The sequence below is a fragment of the Sus scrofa genome, chromosome 14 (genome assembly GCF_054392235.1).
Source record: "Sus scrofa isolate SSC_HxYL_T2T_F1_AM1 chromosome 14, Sscrofa_HxYL_maternal_Yorkshire_Landrace_v2.0, whole genome shotgun sequence".
NCBI lineage: Eukaryota > Metazoa > Chordata > Mammalia > Artiodactyla > Suidae > Sus > Sus scrofa.
In genome coordinates this window covers 28027294-28042884 of record NC_139396.1, presented here as the reverse complement: position 1 = coordinate 28042884, position 15591 = coordinate 28027294, and the positions used below count along the sequence as shown (strand labels likewise).

Sequence of the window (15591 nt, the reverse complement as noted above, 5' to 3'; positions counted from 1 at the left end):
TTTATTTTAATTAAAATTTAAAATAAAAAAGTCGTCACAGCCTTGATTGTTCTGGGTCTTGTCGTTGAATGACCCTGGGCTTGTCACTGAACCCTCCAGATCTGCTTCCTCATCTATAAAATGAGAGGGTTGAACTGGAAAAATTTCTATGGTAACTTGCAGTTCCAAAAATACCGAGATTCTAAATTAAGATTTAGGGAGAGGCTGTGGCACCACAAATAATGGAATCTAAATTCCCAATTTCTTTGTATCTAATCTGTAGTACTAGACTCCAAGTTAGAATCACTTTGAAGTCTGCTCTGAAGAGTCTTTAGCATTTTCATCCTGCTGCCCATGTTCTTGGAATGGAGAATCAGTTTAGAATTCACGTTTGCGATAAGCTGAAAGGGCCGTCTTGTCCAACTTTTTTTTTTTTTATAGTTTGTTCAAGAAATGAGTCAAAGGCAGAGACCAGGGTTTCTGATTGCTGGTCTAGAGCTTTTTATATGGCAGCGTGCCTCACACAGAACAGGATCAATCTTTTCACAATGCCACCAGGACCTCATTTGCACTGTCACCAAAATGGTCCTTGAGGGCACTTGCTCGCTGTCCAAAACCATTGTGTCAGTCAACTCAAATCCCTGATTTGGGGACGAGTACCAAGGGGAGGGCGCGAGGGCTAAGGTGCGCCTCTCCCCTTAACCTTTCCTCCTTAGGTCTGTGAAAGGGAAACAGCAATTTCATTTTTTTCTTTCCTTTTTGGTTTCAAGGCTTACCGTTCCCCCTGGTAATTATAGAGCCAGAAATTATTTGTTTACAGAAGCCACGTGAATCCACCAGCCCCCAAAGGGTTAACGCTCCCAAATTACGGGGCTTGGTTAACAATAAACAGGATGTCCTCCAGAAATTAAATTTAAACCGCTGTGACTCAGGCTGGCCCATCCTCTCAACCAGATTGTTGTCTGGGGTTATTATCGGTGGTTAATTATACCATCAGGTTTAGCAGCAGTATTGGTCAGTGTGAGCCAAGAGAAGCCAGGCTCTGGGAAAGGGGGGCGTGAAGGGAGGGGCCTGGTGGAGGGGGTGGGGGCAGCAGTGCAGCGGGAGGTTTGAATGGAAGGTCGGCTGGTCCTGAGCACTGGAAAGAGAGCAGTGAGAGGGGTCCGTGGAGTTCCTGTTGTAGCTCAGCGGTAATGAACCTGACTAGTATCCTTGAGGATGTGGGGTCCACCCCTGGCCTGCGCAGTGGGTTAAGGATCCGGCATTGCTGTGAGCTTTGGTGTAGGTCGCAGACGTGGCTGGGATCCTGAGTTGCTGTGGCTCTGGCGTAGGCTGGCAGTTGCAGCTCCAATTTGACCCCTAGCCTGGGAATTTCTATATGCCTCAGGTGCAGCCCTTTAGAAAAAAAAGGGGGGAGTCCTAGCCTGCACCCCTAGAGCTTGTCCCTGAGCTGATCCCAGCCAGGGGTGCAAAACTCACTCCCACCTGGTCCAGGAGAAGCCTGCGTCTCCTCGGCTGTTGGGATGCACTGTGGTTGCTTTCTAGCCTGGTTATTCTTCTCAGAATTGTAAGAGTATAAAATTTGCAGCACTTGAAGGAAGCTTCTAGATTATCCAGTTTAACCCCCTCATTTCACCAGGAAATTAAGTCCCAGCACCGTCATTACCTGCCAAGAGGGAGGCAGGATTAGCGCTCGGGGTTAGGTTCCTAGGCCATGACCTTCCTTCCATTATGCCAAGCTGTCTTCTTGTTCCAAGAAGGGATCCTGAGCTGCAGAGCTTCCCAGCAAGTTCAAGGCAGACTTGGGCTTGATTCAGTCTTCTGCAAGCTAGCCTCATTTAGGTATTGTCAGTTCTCGCAGAAAGTAACCCAGCCTGGCTAGTCCTTGCTGCTCCTACAATTTGTCACCTCTTCCCTGGCACACAAGAAGCCCTCCACCGTTTGTCTCTCTCTCAAAAAGTAGGGAAACACCTAATGCAGGTGATAGTGGGGTTTGTGGTGTTTTTTTAAAGGCGCATTTTCCAGGATGACAGCTATCCAGTTGAGCCTCAAGCCACAGACTTTGTGGTGACTTTTATTTGTGCAGTATCTCGTCTTTCCTGCCTTGACCTTTGCAGTGTATTTAAACAACACACTATTAGTAGGAAAGATGCTCGGGCCACCCCATCTGACACTGTCCCTGGAGGACTATTCTCCTGGAGCCCGGGCCTGGCCACTCCTCACTACCCTCCGGAGAGAAGTGGCCCATACTCATCCAGTCTTTTCAGCCACATCTTGCCCCCATTTCTCCTAACACCCCTCCTTGTCTCTTTCTCTTACAGGATTCCTTTTAAGATTGGGCAGCCCAAGAAACAGATTGTCCCCAAAACAGTGAGTAACCAGTTCTTTCCAAGACTCCGGTGGCCTTTGCTTAGAACCGGAGCTCTGGCTCAGTGCTGCGTAGGGCTGGGGAGGCAGGCCCTGGGCCTGTTACTCCCAGTCGTGCTGCTGTAGAACCTCGCCCGGACGGGGGCTTGCAGGACCTCCTGTCCTGGGACACTTTCTTCCCTCAGATCAGCCTGGGCCGCTTCTCCTCCAGGGGCAGGTGAAAGAGGTGGGTGAGGACGGACAGACACCCTGCTTCTGAACAGCCCATTCATTACTGGGACCTGGCGTGGCCGTCTGCAGTTTGCAGAAAGGGTTCCTGCAGCATAGGCCCCCTCAGGCGGTGTTAAAGGCCGGGAGACTTTCCCATGATGTCCAGGTCCCTTTCTCTCTGCTGCTAAACGCATTCTTAGCCAGGACCTGGAGCCACTCAGCAGGAGTCGTGATTAAATTCTACCTCCTTGTAAGCCCCCAGTTTTTATCCCTATTTTATCTCCACAATGGGAAGAGAAGAGAATCTAGATTCTTAGAAAATTAGAGCTGGAAACCCTGAGAGGTCATCCATTCCAGCCTCCTGAGTTTTCCTAATGAGGACACCAAGGCCCAAGGAGTTGCAGTGACTAAGGTCATAAACCTATTCTGACACAACTGGGAGTAGAATTCGAGTTCGAGGCTCTGTTCGGTATTCTTTACATTGCTTCATGTGACCCCACTCAGGCTGCAAGGCCCTCCTGAGGTTGTGGCCTTCTGGTCAAGTGTGGCCTCTCAGCTCCTCACCCACAAATCTGAGTGAGGGTTTACCACGGGAGACTGTATCTGTACAGTGTCTCTCACCGTGACAGCTCCAGAAAGCCCGGCGCTGTCAGCCTGGTGGAGGCCCTTGTCTGTCATCCTAGCCGCTGACAATTCTTGTCTTAATAACCTTGGCCTTCCTTGGCCCAGGACTCAGAACTGGCTTTGGCAGGAAGGGAAGTCCAGCACACATCTGAACAGTGGCTCTATCTTTGGGAAATCCAAAGGTAGGTCACTTAAAGGGAAATGGGTTCATGTTAAAAGAGCCCTCCTTTTTTTCAAGCAAAGGCAGGAGGAGGACAGACTCAGAGCTGACCTCCCATGCAGAGGCTGACCAGCTGTGCAGGCTTGCAGCTGAAGCGCCAAGCATCTGGGCAGGCTCCAGCCTGCTCCAGGAAGTGGGAGGGTGTGGCTCCCAGTCTCCAGAGTTTAATCCAGGGCAGATCTGAAAGGGAAGTGGTTTCCAGAAGGGTCTTTAATTCCCAGCACTCACTACCAAAAAACCAACCAACAAACAAAAATTTCTCCTAACACCCCAACCTTTATCAAAATAGCTTTTGTTCTCCTCAAAAGAAGTAGAGGCTAGGATGCAGTGACTAGCATCTTTGCCTGAATTTGCTATTGGAAAGCTCTCTGGGTCCTTTACTCTGAGAAGTTAGTGGCCAGGACTCCACAGGGGAAGGGCAGATGTACACACCCAGTGCCTATAGATGGCCCGGTGGCCTCCCTCTTCGCTTCCTCACATCCGTCTTGTTGGGGATGGAACTGTAGTCCTCTAACTCATGGCATCAGCTCTTCCAGACAGGCCAGGCATCGAGGAGTGGTTAAGAAGCTGGGTTTGGAAGGCTCCCTCCTTGGATTCCCCTCCTGGCCTTGCCCCTTGCTGTCTGTGACCCTAACGCAAGTTCAACCTCCCTGAGCCTTTGTTTTCTCCTTGGTAAAGTGAGGTTGCTGCTAGTACCCGTGTCGCCAACATGTTCTGCATCTAAGTGCATATGAAGCACTTAACACAGGGCCTGGCGCGTAGTGAGCCCTCTATAAATGTTAACAACATGATGAGAAGAGCGCTGACTTGACTCTTTCTAATCCACCAAGGACACAGCGTGTCCTAAGCAGCCAGATTCCCCAGTGAAAAGAAACGGTAGGCTGGGCCACTGAGCTCTCACGCGGAATCGGAGCCAGCCTACAGCTTGAATAGAGTCCTTCGCTTCCTTGACTCCCCAGAGGCACTGAAGCATGTGTAGCAAGACCCTGCCTCTTCAGAGTCTCCCCCAACCCCATAAGCCCCCTCCTGGCCCCCAGGCAGGCTGAGGCTGTGCGGTTGTCTCAGCATCTCCGGCAGCTGCCCCCGAACGCTGGTGACGCACTCTGTTTTTCCTGTCTAGGCACTTTCAGGGAGGGCAGCAGATGTGGCTGCCTGGGTTATTGGAAGCCGTGGCACCCCAGTCATGGGAAGAAATGCTCATGTTATCTTCAGGGAGTTTCAGGAGGTTTTTGGCTCAAGGGACCCAACTGTCAGACACAAAGACAGCATTGTGCCTTTGCCCTCCCTGTTCTCCTGGGCCCAGGTTATTAACGCAGACTCCAGAAGTGTCAAGGCGTTGGCTGGAAGGGCGCGTTCTCTGCAAGCACTGACCACTGGGATGGACGTGGAAGGACAAGCACTCCCCCACCTCCCCATCTTCACCTACTTGGTCCCCTCCCGCTGCCCCATCCATAAAGAGAAGCTGCACCTCCCTCCGTAATCGGGATGATGGAAGGCTTGGCTCTTTGAAGCCAGGGTCTGTCTCCCTGGGTCTCGCACACACCTAGATTGCCAGCCACACGGGCACTCCAGGAAGTCAAGGCAGACGGGAGTGCTGGCAGGTCGAGCCTTCACTTGAGAAAGGTTTTCACGTGCAAAGTGGAGGGATCCTTTGTAACAACCAGAGGGAGGCTGCTTTCCACCTCGAGCAGCCCTGGAAGAAGAGCTCCTCAGAAGCCCCAGGGCTCCCTCTGCCTCAACTCCCATCTGGCTCAGCTTAGTTCCAAGATTAAAGCCAGGCCCCGAGTTCCCTGGTGGCTCAGTGGGTTAAGGATCCAGCTTTGTCATTGCTGTGGCACAGGTTCAGTCCCTGGCCTGGGAACCTCTGCATGCCGTGGGCTCAGCCAAAAAATTAAAACAAAACAAAACAAAACTAATGCCAGCCCTGCCAGTTGGGCTCCTTCCCTTTACCATGAGCACAAGCGGGTGGGGACTTAGCCCTCTACTCACTTAACAACCACCGAGCTCCTGCCAGGTGCCATCCTGGCCTAGGCCCTGGGGACAGGCTGTAAGTAGCACAGCCCCTCCTGCCACCCCGGGCCTCCGTGAGTGCAGGGGCAGCCGAGGCGGTCTTGGTGCTTGATCCTCCCCGCACTGACCTCGCCAGCCTGACCCGGCCCACCCTGACCTGCACACAGTCGCGCACATGTGTTTACACTTGCATTGTTGACTGGGCTCCAGTTGCCTTTTTGGCAAAGGCATCAAGCATCCAAAGCTGTTCAGATCTTTTGTTTTTGGCTCAGAATGGATATACCTTGGAATGAGACTTCAGTCTGTCCCTTAATCCCCTTAGCCATCCTTTGAGGGCCTAGAATCCCAGTGCTGTGCCTCTCAGATCTTTCCCCAGTGGAGGAGAGAGACCTCAGGACCAAGGATCTATGGAAGCAGCCCCCAGCTGACCCCGGAGGCAGAGGAGCTAAAGCATTCCTGAACTTCTCTTAGGCCATCAGATGGCCTTGAGCACAGAGAGTGGACGAATCGAGTTCCCACCCTGACACACTTGTCCACTTCCAGGGGGAGACAGCCAGTTGGAAAGCTGCGGTCCTTCTCCGTGCAAGTCCCAGCACTGGCAGCCAGGGAGCCCAGGTGTTTGCTGACATCCCACACGCAGCACACCAGAGATTGTGCAAGAGAGCCCTTGCCTCCCTCCCCTCCCCAGGCACCTACTCTGTGCTCTTGATCTTCACGAGAGCTGGACTCTGGCCAGGGCGTCCTTAATTTCAATTTCATCATTCTGGCAAAAACTACCTGTAAGATGTGAAGGCTGCTCAGCCGTCACATCCTAGGAAGCAAGAAAGGAGGTGGGCGCCATGCAGAGATGCCCCGGTGCAGCCCCAGGAGCAGGGCTCCAGCTTTATTCCAGCTGCCAGCCAACCTCCTCTCTGCCAGAGGTTTACAGACCCCCCCATCCTCTCAGCACCTAGTGCAGAGGAGGGGAGCAAGGAGACCCCGTGCGTGGGCTAGGCACCATGCTCTGCGAGCCACACCCACTGCTCATTAATCCTGCAGACAAGCCCAGCTGCCTTCTCCGCCACCTGAAGTCCTCATGGGGTGAGACCAAATGAAATTATCCCATTTTACTGGAAAAGAAACTGAGGCTCAAAATGTTGGTAATGTTTCTAATCTAGCCTCCGAGTTCATATACTCTGTCTCTGCGCATTTGCCTCTGCCATCTTCCCCTGAAGTTCTGTTGGAGAAAGGATTAGATCAACTTTAGTGTGGACTCTGACTGGTGGGGAGAAGCCCCTATGCTCCAGAACAAACCTCCCACCTGCTGTCGCAGGGGAGTCCATTTAGACCTTCTGCTAAGACTCTGATTCCTGTCTAATTACAGATCCCCTGAGGCAGGTAACACTAATCTTTTATCAGGCACAAGCACTTTAGTGGGAGTGAATTATGAATTCCTTCTTTCTTTTTTTTTGGCTATACCCTTGGTATGCGGAAGTTCCCTGGCCAGGGATCAAACCTGCAGCACAGCAGCCACCCAAGCCACAGCAGTGGCAGTGCTGGATCCTTGACCGGCAGAGGGGACTCCATCAGTGTTTTTTTAAGAGAATCTTTTGGTAGATTGGAAGAAGAGTGATGATGAAAATGTTGGGTTCCCATTTAGAGAAGGAGTAGGTCTGTTGAAGAGAGAGGAAAAAATTGTAGGGCAGAGGCTGGGGCACCAGTGATGAACTGTACTTCACAGCTTTGTAGAAGATCCCAGATGTTAGGGTCAAAAAGTAAGGGAAAGACTGTGCCTTCCTGCTTCTAAGTTGTACAGTTCAAGTGCGGAAGGCAGAGTTCCTGTCATGGCTCAGCAGCAGAAGTGATGAATCTGACTAGCATCCATGAGGACACAGGTTCGATCCCTGGCCTCGCTCAGTGGGTTAAGGATCTGGTGTTGCCGTGAGCTGTGGTGTAGGTCACAGATGTGGGTCGGATCTGATGTTGCAATGGCTGGCTGTGGTGTAGGCCAGCAGCTGTAGCTCTGATTGGCTCCCTAGCCTGGGAACCTGCATATGCCGCGGGTGAGGCCCTAAAATTTAAAAAGAAAGAAGAAAGCAAGCCAAATGCAGAAGGCAAGGTGTCTCCATACAGGAGGACCTGCGCTAAGTAGGTCCTCTGCCTGGGGCCTCACTGTGCCCTTCCCTGCCTTCAGTGGGTCTCCCCACAGTCCTGTTGTGGGGGTGGGGGGTGTTTATCTCCCTTACCAAGGCCTTATGTCTGTCTCATTCACAAGTATATCCAGAACACCTGGCAGAACGTATTGCACTTAAGGGGTACTCAGTAAGTGTTTGTGAGATTAATGAATGTAGTTTTGGGGGGAGTCTTTGTTTATTTGTGTTTTAAAGGCCTGAACTAGGAGTCTGAATTCTAGCCCTGCCCCCCTGCGAAGTAGCCCTGCATTCTTATGTAAATCACTTCCCCACCCCAGCCTCTTCTCCTCACTTGTCCTGTGAAATAATCCTGTGAAAAAGTTGGCCTGAATGATGTTCTGCCAGTCTACAACTGTGTTGAATTTTCCTGAACCCGAACGTGGAGCATGAGGCCAACAGGGCTTTAGAAAACTCATTCTGGGCCCTGTTGATGAAGGGGCAACGGGGCTTTGATGATTTCTGCAAATTTGTACTCCTTCACCTCCGACCTGGAGCATGAGGGAGGGACAGGATTTCGGACTCTCCCCAGCAGGAGTCTCTCGGGGCAGCAGCAAGAAGGTTCCCTCGGAGGTCATGGCTTTGGTTCGTCAGCTACTGCTTTCTCCCCCTTTGGTAGAATGACGGTCAAGGGCACAGGCCTGGGATCTAGGTCACCTGGCCTGTGTTCAGACCCAGGCCTGCTGCCTGCTAGCAGTGTGATCTCGCACAGACCACCCCTCCTCAGTCCCCGGGACCTCAGTGCAGTGAGGGCCATCAGTACACCGGCCTGCCAGGTGGGTGGTGGAGGGGAAGCAGGTCAGAGGGGCGGGTGGCGAGCACTCTGTGCCTGTGAGCTGGCTCTGCCTCAACAAGCCACAGGGGGAGGCATACAGCCTCTGAAGGAGAGGCTGGGGCTCAGTCCCTCCTATCAGCCCTCGGACTGCAGGACTCCACAGGCCACTTCCTGAGACCACTGCCTGGCCCCACTTTACAGATGGGGAGATTCAGGCTCTAGAAGTGCAAACGACTTTGCTGACTGCACCTGTCGTGGAGGCGGCAGAATTGGTTCAGGGCTCATAGCTACTTGGTTTAAGTATTAGGGAAGGAGTTTCTGTTATGGCTCAGCAGGTTAAGAACCTAACTAGTATCCATGAGGACTGGGTTTGATCCCTGGTCTCACTCAGTGGGTTAAGGATCTGGTGTTGCTGTGAGCTGTGGTGTAGGTCGCAGACACAAATCAGATCTGCCGTGGCTGTAGCTGTGGTGTAAGCTGGCTGGCAGCTATCCTTGGAACTTCCATATGCCGTGGGTGCAGCCCTAATATATATATATATATATATATATCAGGGAAACCTGATAATAATGCGGAATCTAAAGAGCCTCGCCTGCATGGATAATGATCCTTTTGGCAATGGGTACATCCCAGTGCACTGAACACAGAGGCCTGGTCTCTCTTGACACAGAACCTAGCAGGTTCGGGACTTGGGGGGAAACCAGGGCTGGGAGGGGAGGTGACCGGTTCCCGCTCCAGAGCTGCTGAGTGGCAGGGACAGGACTAAACTCTAACCTGCTGGCTTTCCTCAGTGCCCCGCCTCCTCCCCAGAGAGTTTCAGCCACACTCTGAGCACCTTGCCTAACCCCCCAGGGGAGGGGAGACGCAGGAGCACAGCCCAGCCCTGCTCCCTGCCGCCGTGGTGGAAGAACAGAGCCGCGATCCGCTGGTACCTGCCTGCCTGGCCCATCTGGGAGGAGAGTCTTTCACCCTAAATCAGTTAATTGGGAACACAGGAATCCTGTGTCGTGAATGATGTGCTGGTGCTTGTATGGATAGGACCGTGTTGTTTTCTGCAGACTGGAGGAGGGCATGGAGGGAGTTTCTTGTGACTGGTAGATTTTTTCCAGCCTGCTGTCATTCCTCCAGCGATTGAGTTATCTCTCTCCTTACAGGTGGAGAGAGACTTTGAAAGGGAGTATGGAAAACTGCAGCAGTGAGTGTCAAACCCCACGGGGGTGGGGGTGGGGGTGTGCTGCCGCTCGGGAAGGAAAAGAGCCTTGTGCCCGGTCTGCTTCCTGCACTGCCTCATCCACTGAGCATCCATCATGGGCTCCTCCTCTGCCCCGTGAGCATCCTGGGAGCGGAGGGCAGCGCATTTCACCAGAATTCTCCCCTGAGTGGTGGGTGTGTGATAGTTACTAACTCGCCATTGGGGTCATGGCCTTGCACCAGCTCTCAGCGGCCCTTCATTCAGTGGGAATATCCTCACGGGGCAGCCCCCCAACCCTGGCGGGTAACCCTGAATATGAGGTACGGCTCAGGTGGGCAGACAGATGGGGCAGAAGCAGGTGGGCAATGCCAGGTCCCCAGACCCGTGCCCCTCCCTTGCAGGCTGGAGGAGCAGACCAAGCGGCTGCAGAAGGACCTGAAGAAGAGCACGGATGCTGACCTGGGTAGGTGACCCGACCCCCAGGCCCGGGGAGGGGCAGCGGTGTTCAGAGGTGGGCATCCTCCTCGCTCAGTCCCTTTAGGTCTGGCTTTGAAGTGAGTGCCCCGTAGATGTCCCTGAGAAGTGGCCTGAGGTCACTCTTCACTTAGCGGATCACCACGTAGCCCTTTCCCTGGAGCAGCAGCCACCAGTGGGTGAAGGGCAGCTCCTGTGGCCTGTGCCATTGCAGCCCCCGCCAGGGTTCATCCAGAGGGTGGGGGCAGGTCTGGCCGTAACCGCCCCTGCTCCTAGTCCCTGGCATCTCCAAACTGGGTGTTGCGAGCCGCGGGTCTGATTTTGAGCCCGTCCGTTGTTTGTTTTGTAGTTGGTTCTGGGTCTGGATTCCATCTTTCTTTGAGGCTCCCCACGGCCTTTCCTGCAGGGAGGAGCTGTGACCTGTGCCTCCTTTCCTTTTGCTTTTGCACACAACTGCACTCTCAGAGCACGAATGGAAGGACGAGAACGTCATCCATGATGTACAGGCTGGCTGTAGAGAGTGTAGGTTTGTAACAAGGAAATCGGGATGAAGGGGCTGCTTCTGCCCCCAGTCGGAAGTGGAGTGTGAGCAGAAGCAGTGGTGCCCATGCCCCCTAGTCCAGACCAGGGAGCCTCACAGGCTGGTGGTTGGTGCTTCAGAGTCGCTGAGGGCTCGCTGCTGTGCGGCTCACCCGGCCCACCCCCAGACTCTGATTCATCAGCTCTGGGTGATAAAAATCTTTGATTCTAACGAGTTCCCAGGCAGTGCAGATGCAGCTGTTCCAGGAGCCCCACGTTGAAAACCACTGCTCCAGGCACTTGAGGGGAATCACATTATCCCTTTCGTGGTCTTAGAAACTCCTTAGCTGCTGCTGAGGCTGTGGGTTCAAAATAAAACAAATGGGTGCCTGCCGGGTCCTTGTTGACCCTCCCCTCCAAGGTTGCATTAGGGCTCCAGAGACCCACGAAGGATCCCAGAACCTCATGCTCTCCAAGGTTCCAAGTCTCGCAGCATCCCAGATTGTGCTGGGCCTATCACGCCCACCCCCTGTTCCTGTAGAGGCAGCAGGAGGGGTGTGAGCTGAGGAGGAGCATGGAGGCCACAGCGCCTTGCTCCGTTCACAGAGGCCAGTGGTGTCTGGGGGTGGGGGATCAGGCCCAATGCCACCCCACGGACACTGCCTATTGATGGACTTCGCATGGTTCTAGCAGAGACAATAGCATGAAGATGTGACAACTTTAGGAAAGAAAAGGAAAATTGAAAAGCCTACCCTCCCAAACCCTAAGCTTTTGGGTAGTTTTTCCTCAGCTATTAAAATGAGTGGAAGAGGGAGTTCCCATTGTGTTGCAGTGGAAACCAATCCGACTAGGAACCACGAGGTTGTGGGTTTGATCCCTGGTCCCACTCAGCAGGTTAAGGATCCAGTGTTGCCGTGAGCTGTGGTGTAGATCACAGACGTGGCTTGGATCTGGCGTTGCTGTGCCGTAGGCTGATGGCTGTAGGTCCAATTGGACCCCCAGCCTGGGAACCTCCATACGCCATGGGTGCAGCCCTAAAAAGGCCCAAAAAAAAAAAAAGAGTGGAAGAGGAGTTCCTGTCATGGCGTAGTGGAAACGAATCTGACTAGGAACCACGAGGTTGCGAGTTCGATCTCTGGCCTTGCTCTGTGGGTTAAGGATCTGTCGTTGCTGTGAGCTGTGGTGAAGGTCGCAGACTTGCTTGGATCTCGAGTTGCTGTGGCTGTGGTGTAGGCCGGTGCCTGTAGCTCCAATTGGACCCCTAGCCTGGGAACCTCCATATGCCGCGAATGCAGCCCTAAAAAGCTAAAAAAAAAAAAAGGAAGAAATTTTTCAAAAATATTTCCAGTTTTGTCCAGGCTTTTTTGTCTTTTCATTATGCTGTCTGTTCCATGAGAGCTTGCCCACAAACTCACTTTCGAGATCTTGAGGTTTTTTCCCTCCAATGCTTCAACATCTCTGGGAAGTTTACATTTCCAGTCGTCTTTTATGTTCTTCCCTTTGGCTGGCGGACTGCAGCACACTTCCAGATACAAGAGAAATCGAGGCACTGTAACACTTGATAGTGTATCCTGCTCTAATTGGCACCATTTTGTTTTCTTTCTTAATGGTTTATACAATAATGGTGTGTCTTACAGTTGGCAGCGTCTTAAATTTAATGACATGAAATAGTAAGAAATACCCTCAAAAACCGGTTTTCCCCTGAGACTGCGAAGCTGGTACAGACACTCTGGAGCAAACATGGCCTCTCTCCAGCCTCTTCCCGCCCCTCTAGGATTTTGTTTGCCAGTAGTGGAGACCTGAAACTTCTACAAAACCAAGAACGCCAAAGCTGCCAACAGGATGCCTCACCACACCAAATCCAGCTTAGTTTTGGCCGTAAAGTTTTACTGGAACACACCACACATTCTTTGGGTATCGCCTGTGGCAGAGTTGAGTTGTTGCAGCAGAAACCCTTGTGGCCCACAAAACCTAAATCTTGTCTCTAACCCTGTGTGGCAAGTTCGCCTCCCTGGTGTAGCTACCCTGTTACTCTTTCTGTGAGGAAGTCCCAAACCAAGCTTCATGTCCAAACCACCTGGAGATTGATTTATTTATTTTTAATGCATATTCCTGGATTCCAGACTTACTGAAATAAGTCTTGTGAGCTAGAAAAATCCATTTCTTTTCTTCTCTCTTTTTTTTTTAATCTTTAGGGCAGTACCCACAGCATGTGGAGGTTCCCAGGAGTGGAATCGGAGCCACAACTGCCAGCCTATGCCACAGCCACAGCAGCGCCAGATTGGAGTTTTGTCTGTGACCTACACCACAGTTCACCACAACGCCAGATCCTTAACCCATTGAGCAAGGCCAGGGATCGAACTTGCATCCTCATGGGTACTAGTTGGGGCTGAGCCACAACAGGAGCTCCATAAACATGCATTTCTTAAAGCTTCCCACCCTAGTGATTCTGTCGTAAGCCAGAGTTTAGCAAATTAAATCATGACAACAGGTAAATCTGCTCAAAGGAACTACCCAGAACAGCCTCAGATGGACATTAACGGCATCAGGAATGCACACTATGCAGTACGGACCAGCGTCCCACAACTCTGTTGGAACTGCGTAGTTTTTGTGGCCTGTGCTGGGGGTGGAGGTCTTCTGAGTGCAGGCCTCTGCCCCCCGCCCCCCGGGAGGACAGGGAGTCCTGAGGACAGGACCTTGAAGCCTTCATCTGTTCACTAAGCTTTGACTTCTCATAGCCATGTCCAAATCCGCTGTGAAAATATCCTTGGACTTGCTCTCCAACCCCCTCTGCGAGCAAGACCAGGACTTTCTGAACATGGTGACAGCCCTGGACACGGCCATGAAGCGGATGGATGCCTTCAACCAGGAAAAGGTGACTGGGGTCTTGGTCTCCTCCTTCTCGAGGCTTCTTTCTGGGTGGAGCACCCCATGGGGTCCTTAAGGAGGATCAGCCTCCTCTCTGGGTGCCCTCAGCCACCTGAGGCCTGTGTGCCCCACCCTGGGAACTTTTCTGGCCTCCTGCCCCAGCCTGGGGGTTTCAGGGCACCCATGAGCTCGCCTCACCCACTGTGAGGCTGTGAGGGACACCTGGGTCTGCCCGCCCAGCCTCCTCGCTGAGCCAGGCTGTCGTCGGCCTCGGCACACAGCAGCTGGCAGGATGACTGACCTGGGTGTTGTTCCTCGCACCCTTCAGGCTCCCCGGTCGTCATCTCTGCGTCACTCCAGGGCAGTTAGGGGTGTCCCTTCCCTGCCCAGGACTCTCAGGGGGCCCTTGGCAGGACATCCTTCTCTTCCCAGGAACTTGGAGCCTCACCTTTTGGAAAGAATCTGACTCCCCCCAGTTTTGATACCATTGCGTTTTTCTTTTGACAGGTGAACCAGATACAAAAGACCGTGATTGAGCCCTTAAAAAAGTGAGTAAAAGTCGGGGGATCACGGGCCTTGGGGCACTTACTGGAAAGGCAGGTCACCCAGCCACTTGGGGACCGAATATCATTTTAGCAACCTGGCCCCAGACTCACGAGGGGCAGACGAGACCTGCCAGGGGACATCAGCTGCCCGATCTGTGTCCCGGGACTGACACTCGTGGTAGCCCAGAGCACCCACCTCGCCAGGTGCTCAGTGATGGCAGGGCCCTTCTGATGCGCCACGGAGGCCAGCGGCACTCCTGTGGTCACTCCGCGGTTGTCCCTTTGTTCCCGGTTGAGGACCCACGGGAGCAGGGCTTGCCGAGTTAAGCTAGCAGAGATCTTGGCAGCCCTCCGTGGGGATGAGCGAGGCCTTTCATCTCGCTCAGCCGGATTGGGAGAGCAGCTGCCTGCAGCACTCGGCTTTTGAAATGTGGGGGCGGCCGCACACGGGGAAGGGAGCAGCAGCAGGGTCCCGCCTGGGAAGGTCCCCTGACTCCTGACCTGTCGGGGTCAGAAACTCTTCTGTGAGACGCGTCTTCTGTCCGCGGGCGCTGGTCAGTGATCAGACAGGCCTATTCCCCGGGTCCCCTGGCGGGGGCAGGCAATAAAACAGGGGGGCCGGGGGGTGGGGTGGGGGCACGGGCAGGAACATTGCCTTGAAGCTTCCGAATCACTTTGTCTTCCTCCCTGGCCTCTCCCAGCCCGGCCTGACCTAGAAAGGCTCCCGCTCCAGCCCGGCAGCTGCACTCTATTACCTCGTCTGTGGTGGTCCCTAGCAGTTGCCTCGCCAGGGCCTGGGTAATGAGTCTCTGCTAATTACTATTCGGCCTGGATCAGGGCCTGGAGGGAGATGAAGAGAGCAGGTTTGGATCCTCCGGCCCTGGTGATGGAGTTGTTGAGCTCTTGTTCCCTGTTTGGGTCCAAGAGGTGGGGTTGGGGAAGCTCTTTCTGAGCTGGGCTGTCTGGAGGCTCAGCCATGGCTGGGAGGCTGAACCCAGCCCACAGGGATTTTGCCCCACTCCTCCTCTCCTCAGCCCCAGGGCACAGGTCACATGAGGAGCCGGGCACTGAGGAGGCTGGTAGCTCAGCGGGGTGGTGCTGGAAGGGGCTTGCTGCTTGTGGCTCTCTGACCCGGACTCCAGGCCTGAGGGTTCAGAGCGGCCCCTGCCCACGGCAGTCCAGGGGGCTGCCACGGAGGCTGCCGTGGACACCCCTGGCTGGCAGAGCTAGGCAGGGGACACCAGCCTGCAGAACTGGGGGACTGACTCCTGCCTCGATTTCACAACCAACGAGGCGGCCTCGAAATCTGATGCCTGGCTTCTGGAGCCAAATGGAGAGAAATCCCGGCTGCTTCCCACCACCCAGCAGCCCACCACCTGCCAGGAAGGTGGGCGAGTGGCTGAGGGGGCGGGCACCACCTCCGCTGCAGATCCGCTGACCTCTGCGTGAGCCCCCCAGCCCGCCCGCCTGCCCGGCTGGCTTCCCTGCATCCCGTGGCGACATGCGATCTCCTGCAACCACACCAGGCCGGCACTGCCTGTTGCCGCCTCTTGCCAGGAGAAACGCTCCCCGGGACCCCAGCACCGGAAACAGGAACCTGCAGCTTTCCTGTCCCCTGATGAGGAATATCACCACATGGC

The 15591-nt window shown here is 53.9% G+C and overlaps 1 protein-coding gene across 8 annotated transcripts in view; it reads left to right on the top strand.

Moving 5' to 3' along the window:
* Positions 1-15591, top strand: part of BIN3 (bridging integrator 3) — a 53342-nt gene that overhangs the window by 29206 nt on the left and 8545 nt on the right. For 6 of the 8 annotated variants that reach the window (XM_084997595.1, XM_084997598.1, XM_021073390.2 and 3 more), the window contains 5 exons: positions 2301-2349; positions 9508-9548; positions 9947-10008; positions 13277-13413; positions 13914-13954. In XM_084997595.1, the coding sequence (XP_084853721.1) occupies positions 2301-2349; positions 9508-9548; positions 9947-10008; positions 13277-13413; positions 13914-13954 (330 nt within the window). Of the gene's footprint in view, positions 1-1342; positions 2350-9507; positions 9549-9946; positions 10009-13276; positions 13414-13913; positions 15044-15591 lie in introns of all 8 variants that reach the window. The other 2 variants (XM_084997600.1, XM_084997599.1) reach the window with 2 other exon arrangements.